Source organism: Microtus pennsylvanicus, chromosome 18 (genome assembly GCF_037038515.1).
Source record: "Microtus pennsylvanicus isolate mMicPen1 chromosome 18, mMicPen1.hap1, whole genome shotgun sequence".
Taxonomy (NCBI): Eukaryota; Metazoa; Chordata; class Mammalia; order Rodentia; family Cricetidae; genus Microtus; species Microtus pennsylvanicus.
This window is the reverse complement of record NC_134596.1, coordinates 2,845,370-2,858,700: the sequence shown is the minus strand read 5'-3', so window position 1 is coordinate 2,858,700 and position 13,331 is coordinate 2,845,370. Positions and strand designations below refer to the sequence as shown.

Genomic DNA, 13,331 nt, shown 5'->3' with positions numbered 1-13,331 from the left:
CCATCCACTGTCACCACCATCCACTGTCACCACCATCCACGTCACCACCATCCACTGCCACCACCATCCACCTCACTACCACTTACTGCCACCACCATCCACGTCACCACCATCCACTGCCACCACCATCCACCTCACTACCACTTACTGCCACCACCATCCACGTCACCACCATCCACTGTCACCACCATCCACCTCACTACCACTTACTGTGCCACCACCATCCACTGTCACCACCATCCACGTCACCACCATCCACTGTTACCACCATCCACTGTCACCACCATCCACGTCACCACCATCCACGTCACCACCATCCACGTCACCATTATCCACGTCACCACCATCCACGTCACCACCATCCACGTCACCACCATCCACGTCACCATTATCCACGTCACCACCAGCCACGTCACCACCAGCCACGTCACCACCAGCCACGTCACCACCATCCACGTCACCACCATCCACGTCACCACCAGCCACATCACCACCATCCACTGTCACCACCATCCACTGTCACCACCATCCACGTCACCACCATCCACTGTCACCACCATCCACTGCCACCAGCATTACTTGGAACATTCAGAGTCAGATATTGGAGCACAATGCAAGCATGCTGGGGGTCTTGCATGAGACCAGCCTGGGCTATTTAGTGGAACTCTAGTTCAAAAACAAAGGTTCACCAATCTCAGGCTTAGTTCTGACCTCACCCTCAGGCCACACTCTATCCAAGCCTTGGTCTCCCCTTCTGTAAAACCTGGCTCTCATGGTGCCCTGTGTGAGCATGTCCCTCCTTGTCCCACCCACTATCCCCTTCTGCAGATCGTCTCCTCCGCCTCCACCGACCTCCAGGACTACACCTATTACTTCGTTCCTGCGCCCTGGCTCTCTGTGAAGCTGCTGCGGCTACTGCAGTGCTACCCACCGCCAGGTGAGGCCTGTGGGCTGCCAGCGAGGCTGTGGGGGTGACGGCCTGGTGCCCTGGGTGGCACAACTGGGCCCATTTCCTTCTCGTAGCCCTCTCTCATGCTAGGTACCATGCGTGCTTTGCAGAGGAGAGGATCACGGCCAGAGCTGGCCCGGGGTGCCCCACTAGAATCCCTGGCAACTGTTTCATGCAGCTGTCGTCTGGCTAGCGTCCCTCTACCACAGCATGGGATGCTGATCAGTTTTGTTTCTGTTAAACTCACGTAATCTTTGAGCTGGGCGGTGGTAGCCCAAGCCTTTAATCCCAACACTCTGAGTTCAAGGCCAGCCTGGTCTACAAAGTGAGTTCCTGAACAGTCAGAACTACACAGAGAAACACTGTCCCCCCCCCCAAAAAAAAGAAAAGCCAAACAAAGAAAAACCTCAAACCCTCATAACCCCTGGTGCGTGTGAAATTTAGGAGCATCAGTGCAGCTGAAGAGGAAACAGGCTCATTCCCAGCAGGGTCAGTGTGGGTGGGTGGAGCCTAGACCTGGAAATAGATAGAAGGCAAAGGCCCAGCCTGGGACTGCACAGTTTAAAGGTAGCTGGACCCCTCCCACAGAGGTGAGGGCTGGAGCAGGCTGCAGACTTGGGGACCACTGGGCAGAGAGCAGCTCAGCCACTTACCCCCCCTTCCCCAGAGGACGCGGCTGTGAAAGGGCGGCTAGTGGAGTGTCTCGAGACTGTGCTCAACAAAGCCCAGGAGCCCCCCAAGTCCAAGAAGGTGCAGCACTCCAACGCCAAGAACGCCATCCTCTTTGAGACCATCAGCCTCATCATCCACTACGACAGGTGCGTGGGTGGGGAAGAGACTGGGGCCTGGGATCCTTGCTCGGAAGGGGACAGAGGTGTGAAATGCTCCTGAGGTGTGTGCAGAGTTGCTGCTTATCTTGTGGGTTCACTCCTGCAGTTGAAACCCAGGGTAGTTCCTGCTGACTGTGTTCCCCACTGGAGTGCAGATGAGCCCAGATGTCTAGGAGGGTCAGAACAGGATGTTGGAGTGAGCAGAAGGGAGGTCCTGGATCCTCAGGGAGCTCTGAGATGGAGCAGTTCATGTCCCATCTCCATCTGTACTTCACTTGTGCTTGGCAGTGAGCCCAACCTCCTGGTTCGCGCCTGTAACCAGCTGGGCCAGTTCCTGCAGCACCGGGAGACGAACCTGCGATACCTGGCCCTGGAGAGCATGTGCACGCTGGCCAGCTCTGAGTTCTCCCATGAGGCTGTCAAGACCCACATTGATACCGTCATTAATGCCCTCAAGGTGCGGCCCCCTGCCCCACTCAGAGTGGCCAGGTGCTTGGTGGCCCTACAATGGGCCCAGTGCAGTTTAGACCCCAGCTTGGTCCTGCTCTTCTCAGACGGAGCGGGATGTCAGCGTGAGGCAGAGGGCGGCCGACCTCCTATATGCCATGTGTGACCGGAGCAATGCCAAGCAAATTGTGTCAGAGATGCTGCGGTACCTGGAGACTGCTGACTATGCCATTCGAGAAGAGATTGTGAGTCTGGGGACCAGGGTTGGGCACCTGGATGTGAGGGAGTAGCCAGGACCTGGACCACAGAATCTAAGGGAGGAGGGCCGGGGTCTGACCCCTTAGAAGGAAGGAGGACCTCTGGGGCTTAGAGAAGAAGACTAAGGTTAGGAATCCCAAGTCTGAGGGATGAGACTGGGGAGGGGCTTTGGTCAACAGTGGTCAGAGCTCCAGGAATGGCAGTAGTCACCCTCCTGCGGGCATCGGCGTCCAGTCACACGTTCCCTCTGCCACAGGTGCTGAAGGTGGCCATCCTGGCCGAGAAGTATGCAGTGGACTACAGCTGGTATGTGGACACCATCCTCAACCTCATCCGCATCGCGGGCGACTATGTGAGCGAGGAGGTGTGGTACCGAGTGCTGCAGATCGTCACCAACCGTGACGATGTCCAGGGTTATGCTGCCAAGACAGTGTTTGAGGTTAGCATTCTTCACTTTGACCATGATGGAACTCAACTGCCAGTCAAAAGCACCTAGGCATTAATATTCCCCACCAGAAGGGACCTGCAACCCTGGACCTTCCTGGTGTGCAGAGGACACATCATAGGAGAGCAGGCCCTCACTGTGCAGTGCTCCACAGGGTCAGAGGGTTCAGTCACGACAGGAAGGCATGTGTGGCCGCAGACGTGTGGCTAGGGCTGGGTGGGCGCCTGCTGTGCAGTCAGGAGAGTCTGACTTAAGCTGACGCGGCTGTGTGTGGCTGTAACTCCAGCACTATGGGACAGAGACAGGCAGGTTCTTGGGGTTTGCCGGCCAGCTAGTCTAGCCCAGATAGGAACTGTAGGTTCAGTGAGAGGATTGTGTCTCAGGGTGGAGAGTGACTGATGCCTGACACGGGCTTGAACTCCTGTGTACACATGAGCACACACAGAACCTGGTGTGGAGGCTGATCATGGCTGTGCAAGAAGTAATCAAGGATAACATACTTCCTGTTACCCTCTCTTCTCCAGGTAGTTCCACCTCCCACAGTTTCTAGGACCTCCTCAAACAGCATCAGCAACTGGGGTTCACGCACTAAACCATAGTGTGTGGGGGAGGTCTGAGTCACACTGTGACACTGAGTTCAGGCTTGTCCCTTAACTGCCCACAGGCCTCTGTCCTTGTCCTCATGCTCCTCTCCCTGTTCCTTCACAGGCCCTCCAGGCCCCAGCGTGCCATGAGAACATGGTGAAGGTTGGTGGCTACATCCTTGGGGAGTTTGGGAACTTGATTGCTGGGGACCCACGCTCCAGGTGAGGAAGCCTTATTCTGGGGGACCTCTTAGGAATGATGAGGTTCCTAGGAACCCTCGCAGCGCGTTTCAGTTGTCCACCTGGGAGACGGGTGACGGGGCGTGTGTGCTGACTTCACCTCTCCACAGCCCGCCTGTGCAGTTCTCGCTGCTGCACTCCAAGTTCCACCTGTGCAGCGTGGCCACCCGTGCCCTGCTGCTGTCCACCTACATCAAGTTCATCAACCTTTTCCCCGAGACCAAGGCCACCATCCAGGGCGTGCTGCGTGCCGGCTCCCAGCTGCGCAATGCCGACGTGGAGCTCCAGCAGCGGGCGGTGGAGTACCTCACCCTCAGCTCAGTCGCCAGCACCGATGTTCTGGTCAGAGCCCATGCCCCACGCCCTGGGACCACCCTCTTGGGCCGTAAGTGCCCCTAACCTCCCATCCTGCCCACAGGCTACTGTGCTGGAAGAAATGCCCCCATTTCCCGAGCGTGAGTCATCCATCCTGGCCAAGCTGAAGCGCAAGAAGGGCCCTGGGGCAGCCAGTGCCCTGGATGACAGTCGTAGGGACACCAGCAACAATGACATCAATGGGGGTGTGGAACCCACCCCCAGTACCGTGGTGAGTCCAGCTATGGTCCACATGGCTAGGTTGGGTCCCCTGCCCCTTGTCCTGTCACCTAACCCTCTCTTGCCTTAATTGCAGTCCACGCCCTCCCCCTCCGCGGACCTCTTGGGGCTGCGGGCAGCCCCTCCCCCTGCTGCACCTTCAGTTCCTGTAGGTGGGAACCTGCTGGTGGATGTCTTCTCTGATGGCCCCACTGCACAGCCCAGCCTGGGGCCTACCCCTGAGGAGGCCTTCCTCAGGTACCTCCTGTCCTTGTCCTTCCGTCTCCCTGCTGTCCCCAGCCTCTGCCTGCCACTCTGGACTTTGCTGCCCTAGCTGCCCTGTGCTGTCCTTTCCCCGTAGCTGAGTCTCAGCCCACTCTTCCTTCTGAACCCTCTTGCCTCTCTTTCCCTGGCCCTCTTGCTGCCTCTCTGGGATTGGCTGCCTGCCACACCTGTCTTCTCTGTCTGCTCTGGGATTGGATGGCCCAGCGAGCTGGAGCCCCCTGCCCCTGAGAGCCCCATGGCTTTGTTGGCTGACCCAGCTCCAGCTGCTGAGTAAGGGGTGGCCTCTGGCTATGGGGTTGATGGAGGTCCCCAGGGCGGGCTTCAGGGGTTTCTGATGACTGGCAGAGGTTAGAAAACAGTGGAAGTTGGGGTCCTTGGGAGATCCCTCTGCCAGGGTCCCACTCCCATTCTTGAGGGTCTCTGGGGAAAGCTCGGCCTGTGGGTTCTGGGGAATCTACCTTCCAAGAGAGTGTTGCCTAGCCTGATTACCTCAGGCCCCCAAGCCCCTGTGCGTGCCACTTCTTCCTCTCCCCAGCCCAGGTCCTGAGGACATAGGCCCTCCCATCCCAGAAGCCGATGAACTGCTCAACAAGTGAGTCCTGGAGAAGTGGGAAGGGGAGTAGGGAGAGCTGGGCGGCCAGGAGCCCTGCCATCCTGACTCCCCCACACTGGTGTCCTGACTCCCCCACCCTGCCGTCCTGACTCCCCCACCCTGCCATCCTGACTCCCCCACCCTGCCATCCTGACTCCCGCCACCCCGCCAGGTTCGTGTGTAAGAATAGTGGGGTCTTGTTTGAGAACCAGCTGCTGCAGATTGGAGTCAAGTCCGAGTTCCGGCAGAACCTGGGTGTGTCCTGGTGGCCCGGAGGGGAGGGTACTGGAGGGGTGGGTTTTTGGCAGCACCCCCTGGCTGGGCTGGTGGCAGGGTATGGAAACAGGGGAGCTTGGATGGAGCCTTCACCCACCCGCTGCAGGCCGGATGTACCTGTTCTATGGTAACAAGACTTCGGTGCAGTTCCAGAACTTCTCGCCCACTGTGGTGCACCCCGGAGACCTGCAGACTCATATCCTCTGCTCTTGGCCCAGAGAGTGCCCACCCCACCCCTGTAGTCCTCTGGGAAGCGACACTCGGCTCCATGCCTGTTCAGCCCGTCACTCGGAGTTAGGCACATGTCACTTTAAGACTGTTTGCATAGTAGGTAGGCCTCTCTGCCCAGGGACAAATGACAGTAACCCACTGTAGAGAACATATGACTTCCAACACCCCAGTTACCCTGTAACCCACTGTAGAGAACATAATGACTTCCAACACCCCAGCTACCCTGTAACCCACTGTAGAGAACATAATGACTTCCAACACCCCAGCTACCCTGTAACCCACTGTAGAGAACATAATGACTTCCAACACCCCAGCTACCCTGTAACCCACTGTAGAGAACATATGACTTCCAACACCCCAGTTACCCTGTAACCCACTGTAGAGAACATAATGACTTCCAACACCCCAGCTACCCTGTAACCCACTGTAGAGAACATAATGACTTCCAACACCCCAGCTACCCTGTAACCCACTGTAGAGAACATAATGACTTCCAACACCCCAGCTACCCTGTAACCCACTGTAGAGAACATAATGACTTCCAACACCCCAGCTACCCTGTAACCCACTGTAGAGAACATATGACTTCCAACACCCCAGTTACCCTGTAACCCACTGTAGAGAACATAATGACTTCCAACACCCCAGCTACCCTGTAACCCACTGTAGAGAACATAATGACTTCCAACACCCCAGCTACCCTGTAACCCACTGTAGAGAACATATGACTTCCAACACCCCAGCTACCCTGCCAGCACCTTACCTTTGCTGATGTCTGTGTGTGGCATGTGCCATGGGGCTAGAGGCTCCTGCAGTCAGGTTAACCAAGAATGCCGCACTCTGCCGGCCCGCAGCACCTCAGCTGCGTGACCTGCCTCCTAACCTTCCTCCAGGAAAAGTAGCTCTCCTTCCTTCTGCTAGGAGGACCGATGGTTGTTTTTGAAGCTGTTTGTGTAGCCTAGGGTGGCCTCCGCTTACTCTACAGATTGAACTGGCCCTGCCTGTGCCTGCCAAGTGCTGGGATTATAGGTGTGCACCAGCAAACCTGGCTTCCTGCGCCATTTTGAAAGAGCAGTTGGGATGTTCTGGAAGGTGTATGGCAGATCCAGCCCCCCTCTTTTTCTATATTGTCCTCAGTCCACATGTGTGAGACCAGAACAGCTAGTTCATCACCCTCTGCTTTGTTGACCAGCCTTTCCAGAACCCAGGGCAGACAGTTTTATGTCTGAAGTAGGGCAGGGCGGGCAGGGTGTAGGTACCAGCCAACCTTGTACATGTTGTTGACGTGAAGTCAGGCCTGAGCACAGAGGTGACACTGATTACTTCCATCTGGGTGTGTGACCACTGCTACTAAGACACATGTTCTAACGGTGGGTGGTCTCTCAGCTCCTCAGGACATCTTACATGTACCTGGTTTGCACCTGAGGCTAAGAAAATCCTATCTTGCCCACCATGATCCGTGTGGTTTGTCACCCACTGGAGATCCCTGGGTGTCCCAGATGTCACAGGAGGAAGTCTGTGCGTCTGCGGTTGACCCTCTGAGCCACCCTTGTCCCTGGCCTCCTTAACTCCGTGGCCACAGCTGGTGGTGCAGACGAAGCGTGTGGCCGCGCAAGTGGACGGTGGCGCCCAGGTGCAGCAGGTGCTCAACATCGAGTGTCTGCGAGACTTCCTGACACCTCCGCTGCTGTCGGTGCGCTTCCGGTGAGTGGGAGGGAGCAAAGTGTGGGGGTGGGGGGCAGTGAGGCGGGTCTTCAGGGATGGGGCCTGGTGAGCTGCTCTCATCTGTTCAGGTACGGTGGCACCGCCCAGTCCCTCACTCTGAAGCTACCAGTGACCATCAACAAATTCTTCCAGCCCACAGAGATGGCTGCCCAAGACTTTTTCCAGCGCTGGAAGCAGCTGAGCCTGTGAGGGGCGGGGTTGAAAGGTGGAGAGGGGCTGAGGGGTGGGGTGGGGCCGGGCAGAGTCTCCTGGGCCTGACGGTGCTTTCAACCTGCCAGCCCCCTGCAGGAAGCACAGAAAATATTCAAAGCCAACCACCCTATGGATGCTGAAGTTACTAAGGCCAAGGTGAGAGAGAGGCAGGGCATTTACTGGGTGCTGGCCACTGGATAGACCAGTTTTCCCCCATGAGGGTTTGATCTGGGGTAGCCTAGAGGCTTCTCCGCTCTGCTTCAATACCCATCCCTCTTTAGCTTCTGGGGTTTGGCTCTGCTCTACTGGACAATGTGGACCCTAACCCTGAGAACTTCGTGGGTGCTGGAATCATCCAGACGAAAGCCCTGCAGGTGGGGTGTCTGCTTCGGCTGGAGCCCAATGCCCAGGCCCAAGTGAGTGATGAAGGAGGACCTCGCTGTGCCCCCACATTCCTTGTACCCAACCCTCCTTCCTGTGCCTCTCACTTGTCTTCCATCTTCACCGACCTGACTTCTCTGACCCTCTTCTTGGGCGCCCTCATCTCATGGCTGCCATCTCCACACAGATGTACCGCCTGACCCTGCGCACCAGCAAAGAGCCTGTCTCCCGTCACTTGTGTGAGCTGCTGGCCCAGCAGTTCTGAGCCCTGGACTTGCTCTGGGATGTGGCCAGTGCCAGGCAGCCCTGGGATGGAGGCAGCTGTGGTGGAGGGGGCAGCGAGGAGACCTCCAGTGGTGACAGCGAAGACCCCAGGGGTGGAGGCCTGCCTGAGCTTCCTCTGGCCTTTTGTATTTTTAGTTTTGTTCATCTGCTGCTGTTTACATTCTGGGGGGGGTCAAGGGAAGCACCCTCCCTCCCTTGTCCCCCGGAGCACAGAGGGGAGAGGAGCCAGAGAAGTGGGTACCTCCTCCCCTCCCCCCCATTGTTGCCCACCCTCCCTCCCTCTCCCCATCTGGGGCGTGTATTATTGTGAGAGAATAAACAGAGAGACGCTAATATTACCCCATCTATTGACTGCCCACCCCCTGCGTGATCAAAGGAACGGGGTAAGGGCTTGTAGAGTGTGGGTGGCAAGGTTTCGCAGCCCATGGGTGGGGCTCTGGGGAGACAGCATCAACAGTAGCAGCCGCAGCCCTAGCTGCAGAGCCACCAGCTGCCACCCCATGCCTGGCCCTAGCACAAGGTAGCAAGCTCTGGGCCTCTGGGCTGGGTGGGCTGCATCCTCTTCTTTCTCTGCAGGCCCTGGTTCTGGGAAAGGAAGGGGAGGGCTGGGTGAGCAGCACAGCTACAGGCTTGGAAGCCACAGTTCAGAGCGCCCAGCGCGCCTCAGCCAGCACATTCCTTCCCAGATCATCCTCTTCCCACCTAGCCTGGCTGCTTTCCTCCGGTTTGCGTGTGAGCCCAGACAGTTCTAACATTAGTTGACATCAGAGACACCGCTGTCACCCTCCTGAGGATCGCAGCCCACTCTCCCCAGTGTAGGCCTCCTAGTGTGCACACTTGAGAAATCTTTATCTGCTGGGCACCATCAGCCCCTGCTTCTGTCCCTTGGGGCTTTAGGGACCTGGGACAACTTCCCAGTGTGGAGTCTGCAGGATCCTTACTCCCTTCAGCTTGAGCAGAGTTCTGCCCGGCACCGCGGAGGGTGACAGGAATGGCTGATTGAGTGCTGCCATTTGGCCTTGCTTGCACTGGGATCAACAGAACTGGTGATGGCCCTGCTGTAGGATGAAGCCCTGCGTCCTCGTTTCTGAGGCACTACAGCACAGGCCAGCAGCTGCAGACTCACGGCTGTCCTGTCCTGGCCCACCCGGGGCTGAAATGGCATATGTGGGACAAATGCCCGGTCAGAACCAGGCCTTCCTGTGAAAGCTGACTGGAGAAGGGCCCAGAATTCAGTACTAAGACCGACCAGGGCAGTTCAGGCGTATGCTGGGTTCTCTGCTTCAGGGCGAGTCCACCATGTGGGATCCATGCCTACCTGGTGGGAAGTGTGTGGTAGCCACCAGAGTGTAGAAGTTTCGAAGGAGGCGCCGGCGCTGCTCAGGGGAAGGCTCTAGAGAAAAATGAGCGACGTGACTAGGTGGCCCCTGGCTCACGGCCCTCTCACCCGCCGCTTCCCTGTGCACCTTTATCTGGTGAAGGCGCCACAGTGAAGAGGCAGCGTCTCAGTTCCAAGTGGAGCAACAGCAGGCTGGGGAAAGGCACTATCAGGCCAATGGCCCGCCCACTCCACCCTGCACCCCACCACCGAGCCTTACCCAAGGATGTCACTGTGCAGCGGGAACCCTTCGGGCAGCGCCCTAGGGCCCAGTGGCAGGCAGGCCCGGAGGGGCTCCAACAGCGGCTGCCACCAGCGTTCCAACAGCTGCAGGAGGCGTGAGCAGTGTGAGGTGGGGCTAGGGGTGGGGAGGACTCCATACCTAGTGGAGCCTGGTTGGCGAGGGACTGCAGCAGGTGGCATGGCGCTCAGGAAGGCTCGTGCTGGGGGCAGCAGCTCAACTGTCCTCACCTGTGGATCCAGCTGGCCGAGGGGCGGGCGCGGCCCACACAGCAGACACAGCTCCAGACCCTTCAGCAGCGTTAAGGTCAACAGCCTATGCGGGACCTGCAGAAGGTGCAAGGTGGAGCTAAACACGGCCCGGCCCCGCCCGCTGGAGGCACCGCCTCAGCCCCGCCCCCGCCCCCCCTCACTCACCTTGGGGCTCCCATGGGGCAGGTACACCGGGTAGTCGCGAGCGGTCTGAGGTGGCAGGGACGCCACCAACCAAGGGAGCAGCACAGCTTCTGGCATGCCCAGGCGCCACCAGCTCTCGGTCGCTGCCACCACTCGGCCTGATACCAACAGACTGACAAAGGCCGTGCCAGTGGCCTCCGCGAACCCTAAGAGGGTTTCCTGGTGAGGGGAGTAGACTAGGAGTCATAAAGCAAGGAGGGACCTCTCGACCTGGGCCTGGAGTGGAAGAGCAGCCACCGGACCAGTGGACTCCAGTATGTCAGGCCAGCAAGCTCCTGAGTCACACACCTCTGTCCTCAGTAATGGAAAAGTAACTTAAGGCCCTGGGCATGTTGCTCAGCACAGCCAAGCCACACTGTTGCCCAGGCTGCCCTCCAACTGTGCATCTTCTTTCTCAGCCTCCAGAGGAGCTGGGCTGACAGGCTCCTCTGTCATCATTTCAACAACAGCTACCGTTTGATCCCCATTACCTGCAGAGACAAGGCCCAGTTCATGACCTGTGGAAGCTGAGAGAGGTCAGGCCACCTGGCAGGAGGGAGACTGGAATCTGGTCCCTTCGAGGTTGGGACCTGGGAAGTTGGAGGCTGCTTGAAACCCTTGAGGATGTTAAAACTGACTTATGGAGGTCACCACGATTTGGCGACCACCAGCGAACCTTGGGACACTAGGCCGAGGAGAAGGGAGCTTGTCTAGAGGGAGTAGAAGGGGGGTGGTCAGGATGGAGTCTGGTGAAGAAAGTTCTCTTAGGAGCTCCAGGTAAAGCTCCAGGTAAAGCCCCAGAGTGGTAAGAGGGAGCTGGGTGTTGTCCAGAACCGCGGAGACATTCGTCTGTAGCCGTAGCCGCTCCAGTACCTGCATGAGGGAGCCCTCGGGAGGAATGGCACAGTCCACACACTGGGTCAGGTCCCCAATGAGCTCCGCGTTCCCCAGGAAGCTGTCGATGAGGCAGTAGCTGGCCTGGCAGGGGGAAAGGGGTAAATCTAGGACCCAGCGGGGCCAGCCCCAGGGTGGAACACCAAGCTCCCCAAGATGTCCTAGGGCCTACTGGGGATTAGTCCCAGACAAACAGGCACGATTTAGGGATCTGACTGCACTCACGTCCCACAGCCTCACCCTCAGTTCTTTCTTCAATCTCTCTACGTTCCGGATGTTGGTCAGCTCCTCAAGTCCCACAATGAGAACCTAGAAGAGTCACGTGGGAGAACGGGACCTTAGTACAGGAGAGAGGAGGATCAGGCCTGGGATCCCGTGTGTGAAGTAGGGGCTGCTGGTTCCCTGGCACCTGGACACCCAGGTTTGTACGGAGGGAAAGGGGCTGAGAGCAGCTCTCGCGTCTCACCATGGCCCCAAACACCATGTGGAGCGTTCTTTCTAGCCTCAGCTCGGAGGTGCCCTCCTCAGATGACAGAAGGATGAGGGTGATGCTGTGGGGTGAACGGAGAAACGAGAATGAGCCCAGGACCGCGGAGTCGGCCAGCTCTGTCTGCACTGCGGACAGGATCATGGAACAAGACGGAACAAGGGACCTGTCATGGAAGCTCTTCCACACCACAGTTGTGCCTTCCGTTCTCGCAGAGTTCAGCTGCACGTCCAGATTCTGCCCGAACATGTGGACTCCATTGAGGGAGCCGATGACAGAGAAAGGAAGCTGAGAAGGAGTGGGAAACACGGTAGGACCGCCGAATCCCTCCCGCCTGACACCCGGTGTCCCGCTCTGCAGCCTCCCCCACACGCCCCCAAAGTCCTCCTGTGGGAAATCAGGCTGAAGGCCCCCGGCATCTACTCCCTGCGAGGTGTGCAGTCCCAGCTTCCCAAACCCCTAGTTAGGTGCAGGAGTTCAACGCCCCACCTGTTGACGGGAGGGGGCGCCGCCACCGCTGCTCCTGCAGAACAGGGGGACCCCGCTGGAGGCCGCGAGGCACAGCAGGTGAACCGTGCTTCCCGGCCCCTCCTCCCCCATTTGGAAGCCACCCCCGGGGGTCTTCGGTGTGGGTCCGGGAGCCTGCGCTACTAAAGCCGACCGACCCGCTGGCTGGAGCCGCCAGAGGGCGAAGCGAGGTGACCAAACTCCCGCCTTTCTCAACTCAGGCTCACCAACCGGGTTAGAGTGTATTCCGCGCTAGTCGGAAGTCATCCTGACCCTAACAAAGATGGCGACAAGCAGTGCTTGCCAAGCGCTCAAATTGCTCCTGGACAGCATCACATCCTTTGTATAACGAGAAAGAAGACGATAGCTTGAAGATGGTGATGGTGCCAATCTTCATGTGTGCTGTAATAATTTACATGCTATTTTTTTTTCCAAACAACAAGCAGGTTGAAGATGACGACAGTGCTAAGACATTGCCTGGCAACCACAGTCTGAGTGGCTTTTTCATTCCGTAGTGCATACCTTGCCCCAATCAAAGATGGCGGTATGTTCAGGCATTGCCTAGCGACTACCATTCAGAATAATGTGCATCTCCCTCTCCCTTTTTCAGAGTGGTTTGATCCGGGCAGTGTTGCCTAGTAACCACGAAACGAACTGGCTGTTTTTGCTATTAAAAAAAAAAAAAAGAAGAAGCAAAGAAAAGAAAGCCTTTCTTTTCCAAAGTCATAAAAACCACATTATTTCTGTAATGAATTCATGCTCGTGATGGTGTATCGCGTAGAAAAAAGTCAAAGTACTGAAAACCTCATTCCATGAAACAATAGAAGTGAGCACCAAGGATAAGGACAGATTGTTACAAATATGATTATTGTACTATCATCTTCATAGTTTTCCCCATCAAAAGGATGACTGGGGGCCCTTGGTGGGACCACAGCACTTGGCATGAAGGGCTGCTGAGCCTGCAGTCCTGGAACTCTGCAAACCTGATCTCCAGACACACGCCATAGCACACTCTGCACAATAGAAAATGCCACTTTTTAAAAATTAAAAATAGTAGCCAGGCGGTGGTGGTACATGCTTTTATTCCCACGCACTTG

The 13,331-nt window shown here is 57.3% G+C and overlaps 2 protein-coding genes across 6 annotated transcripts in view; one reads left to right on the top strand and one right to left on the bottom strand.

Moving 5' to 3' along the window:
* Positions 1 to 8,613, top strand: part of Ap2a1 (adaptor related protein complex 2 subunit alpha 1) — a 33,159-nt gene extending 24,546 nt beyond the window's left edge. Inside the window, exons 7-24 of one of the 3 annotated variants that reach the window (XM_075953129.1) lie at positions 829 to 937; positions 1,617 to 1,767; positions 2,068 to 2,236; positions 2,334 to 2,471; positions 2,741 to 2,923; positions 3,638 to 3,735; positions 3,864 to 4,095; positions 4,172 to 4,339; positions 4,424 to 4,584; positions 4,816 to 4,881; positions 5,147 to 5,203; positions 5,376 to 5,458; positions 5,586 to 5,675; positions 7,291 to 7,414; positions 7,504 to 7,620; positions 7,714 to 7,783; positions 7,909 to 8,043; positions 8,196 to 8,613. In XM_075953129.1, coding sequence (XP_075809244.1) covers positions 829 to 937; positions 1,617 to 1,767; positions 2,068 to 2,236; positions 2,334 to 2,471; positions 2,741 to 2,923; positions 3,638 to 3,735; positions 3,864 to 4,095; positions 4,172 to 4,339; positions 4,424 to 4,584; positions 4,816 to 4,881; positions 5,147 to 5,203; positions 5,376 to 5,458; positions 5,586 to 5,675; positions 7,291 to 7,414; positions 7,504 to 7,620; positions 7,714 to 7,783; positions 7,909 to 8,043; positions 8,196 to 8,273 — 2,229 coding nt within the window. In that variant the 3' untranslated portion in view covers positions 8,274 to 8,613. Of the gene's footprint in view, positions 1 to 828; positions 938 to 1,616; positions 1,768 to 2,067; positions 2,237 to 2,333; positions 2,472 to 2,740; positions 2,924 to 3,637; positions 3,736 to 3,863; positions 4,096 to 4,171; positions 4,340 to 4,423; positions 4,585 to 4,815; positions 4,882 to 5,146; positions 5,204 to 5,375; positions 5,459 to 5,585; positions 5,870 to 7,290; positions 7,415 to 7,503; positions 7,621 to 7,713; positions 7,784 to 7,908; positions 8,044 to 8,195 lie in introns of those variants that run through there. The other 2 variants (XM_075953130.1, XM_075953128.1) reach the window with 2 other exon arrangements.
* A 10-nt stretch (positions 8,614 to 8,623) lies between these two features.
* Positions 8,624 to 12,669, bottom strand: Fuz (fuzzy planar cell polarity protein). 3 transcript variants are annotated; one of them, XM_075953131.1, is made up of 11 exons: positions 12,217 to 12,669; positions 11,894 to 12,015; positions 11,707 to 11,791; positions 11,481 to 11,549; positions 11,220 to 11,324; positions 10,329 to 10,526; positions 10,143 to 10,238; positions 9,892 to 9,998; positions 9,760 to 9,824; positions 9,612 to 9,686; positions 8,624 to 8,878 (listed from the first exon to the last, which is right to left on the bottom strand). In XM_075953131.1, the coding sequence occupies exons 1-11, from the start codon at positions 12,325 to 12,327 to the stop codon at positions 8,664 to 8,666; spliced, it is 1,248 nt and encodes a 415-aa protein (XP_075809246.1). In that variant the 5' UTR covers positions 12,328 to 12,669; the 3' UTR covers positions 8,624 to 8,663. The 3 variants fall into 3 exon arrangements, 1 of the variants encoding a protein (XP_075809246.1); XR_012908343.1 differs by lacking the exon at positions 9,760 to 9,824 and having other exon boundaries at positions 12,217 to 12,666; XR_012908344.1 differs by lacking the exons at positions 8,624 to 8,878; positions 9,612 to 9,686; positions 9,760 to 9,824; positions 9,892 to 9,998 and having other exon boundaries at positions 10,329 to 10,837; positions 12,217 to 12,668.
* Positions 12,670 to 13,331: the final 662 nt, after the last annotated feature.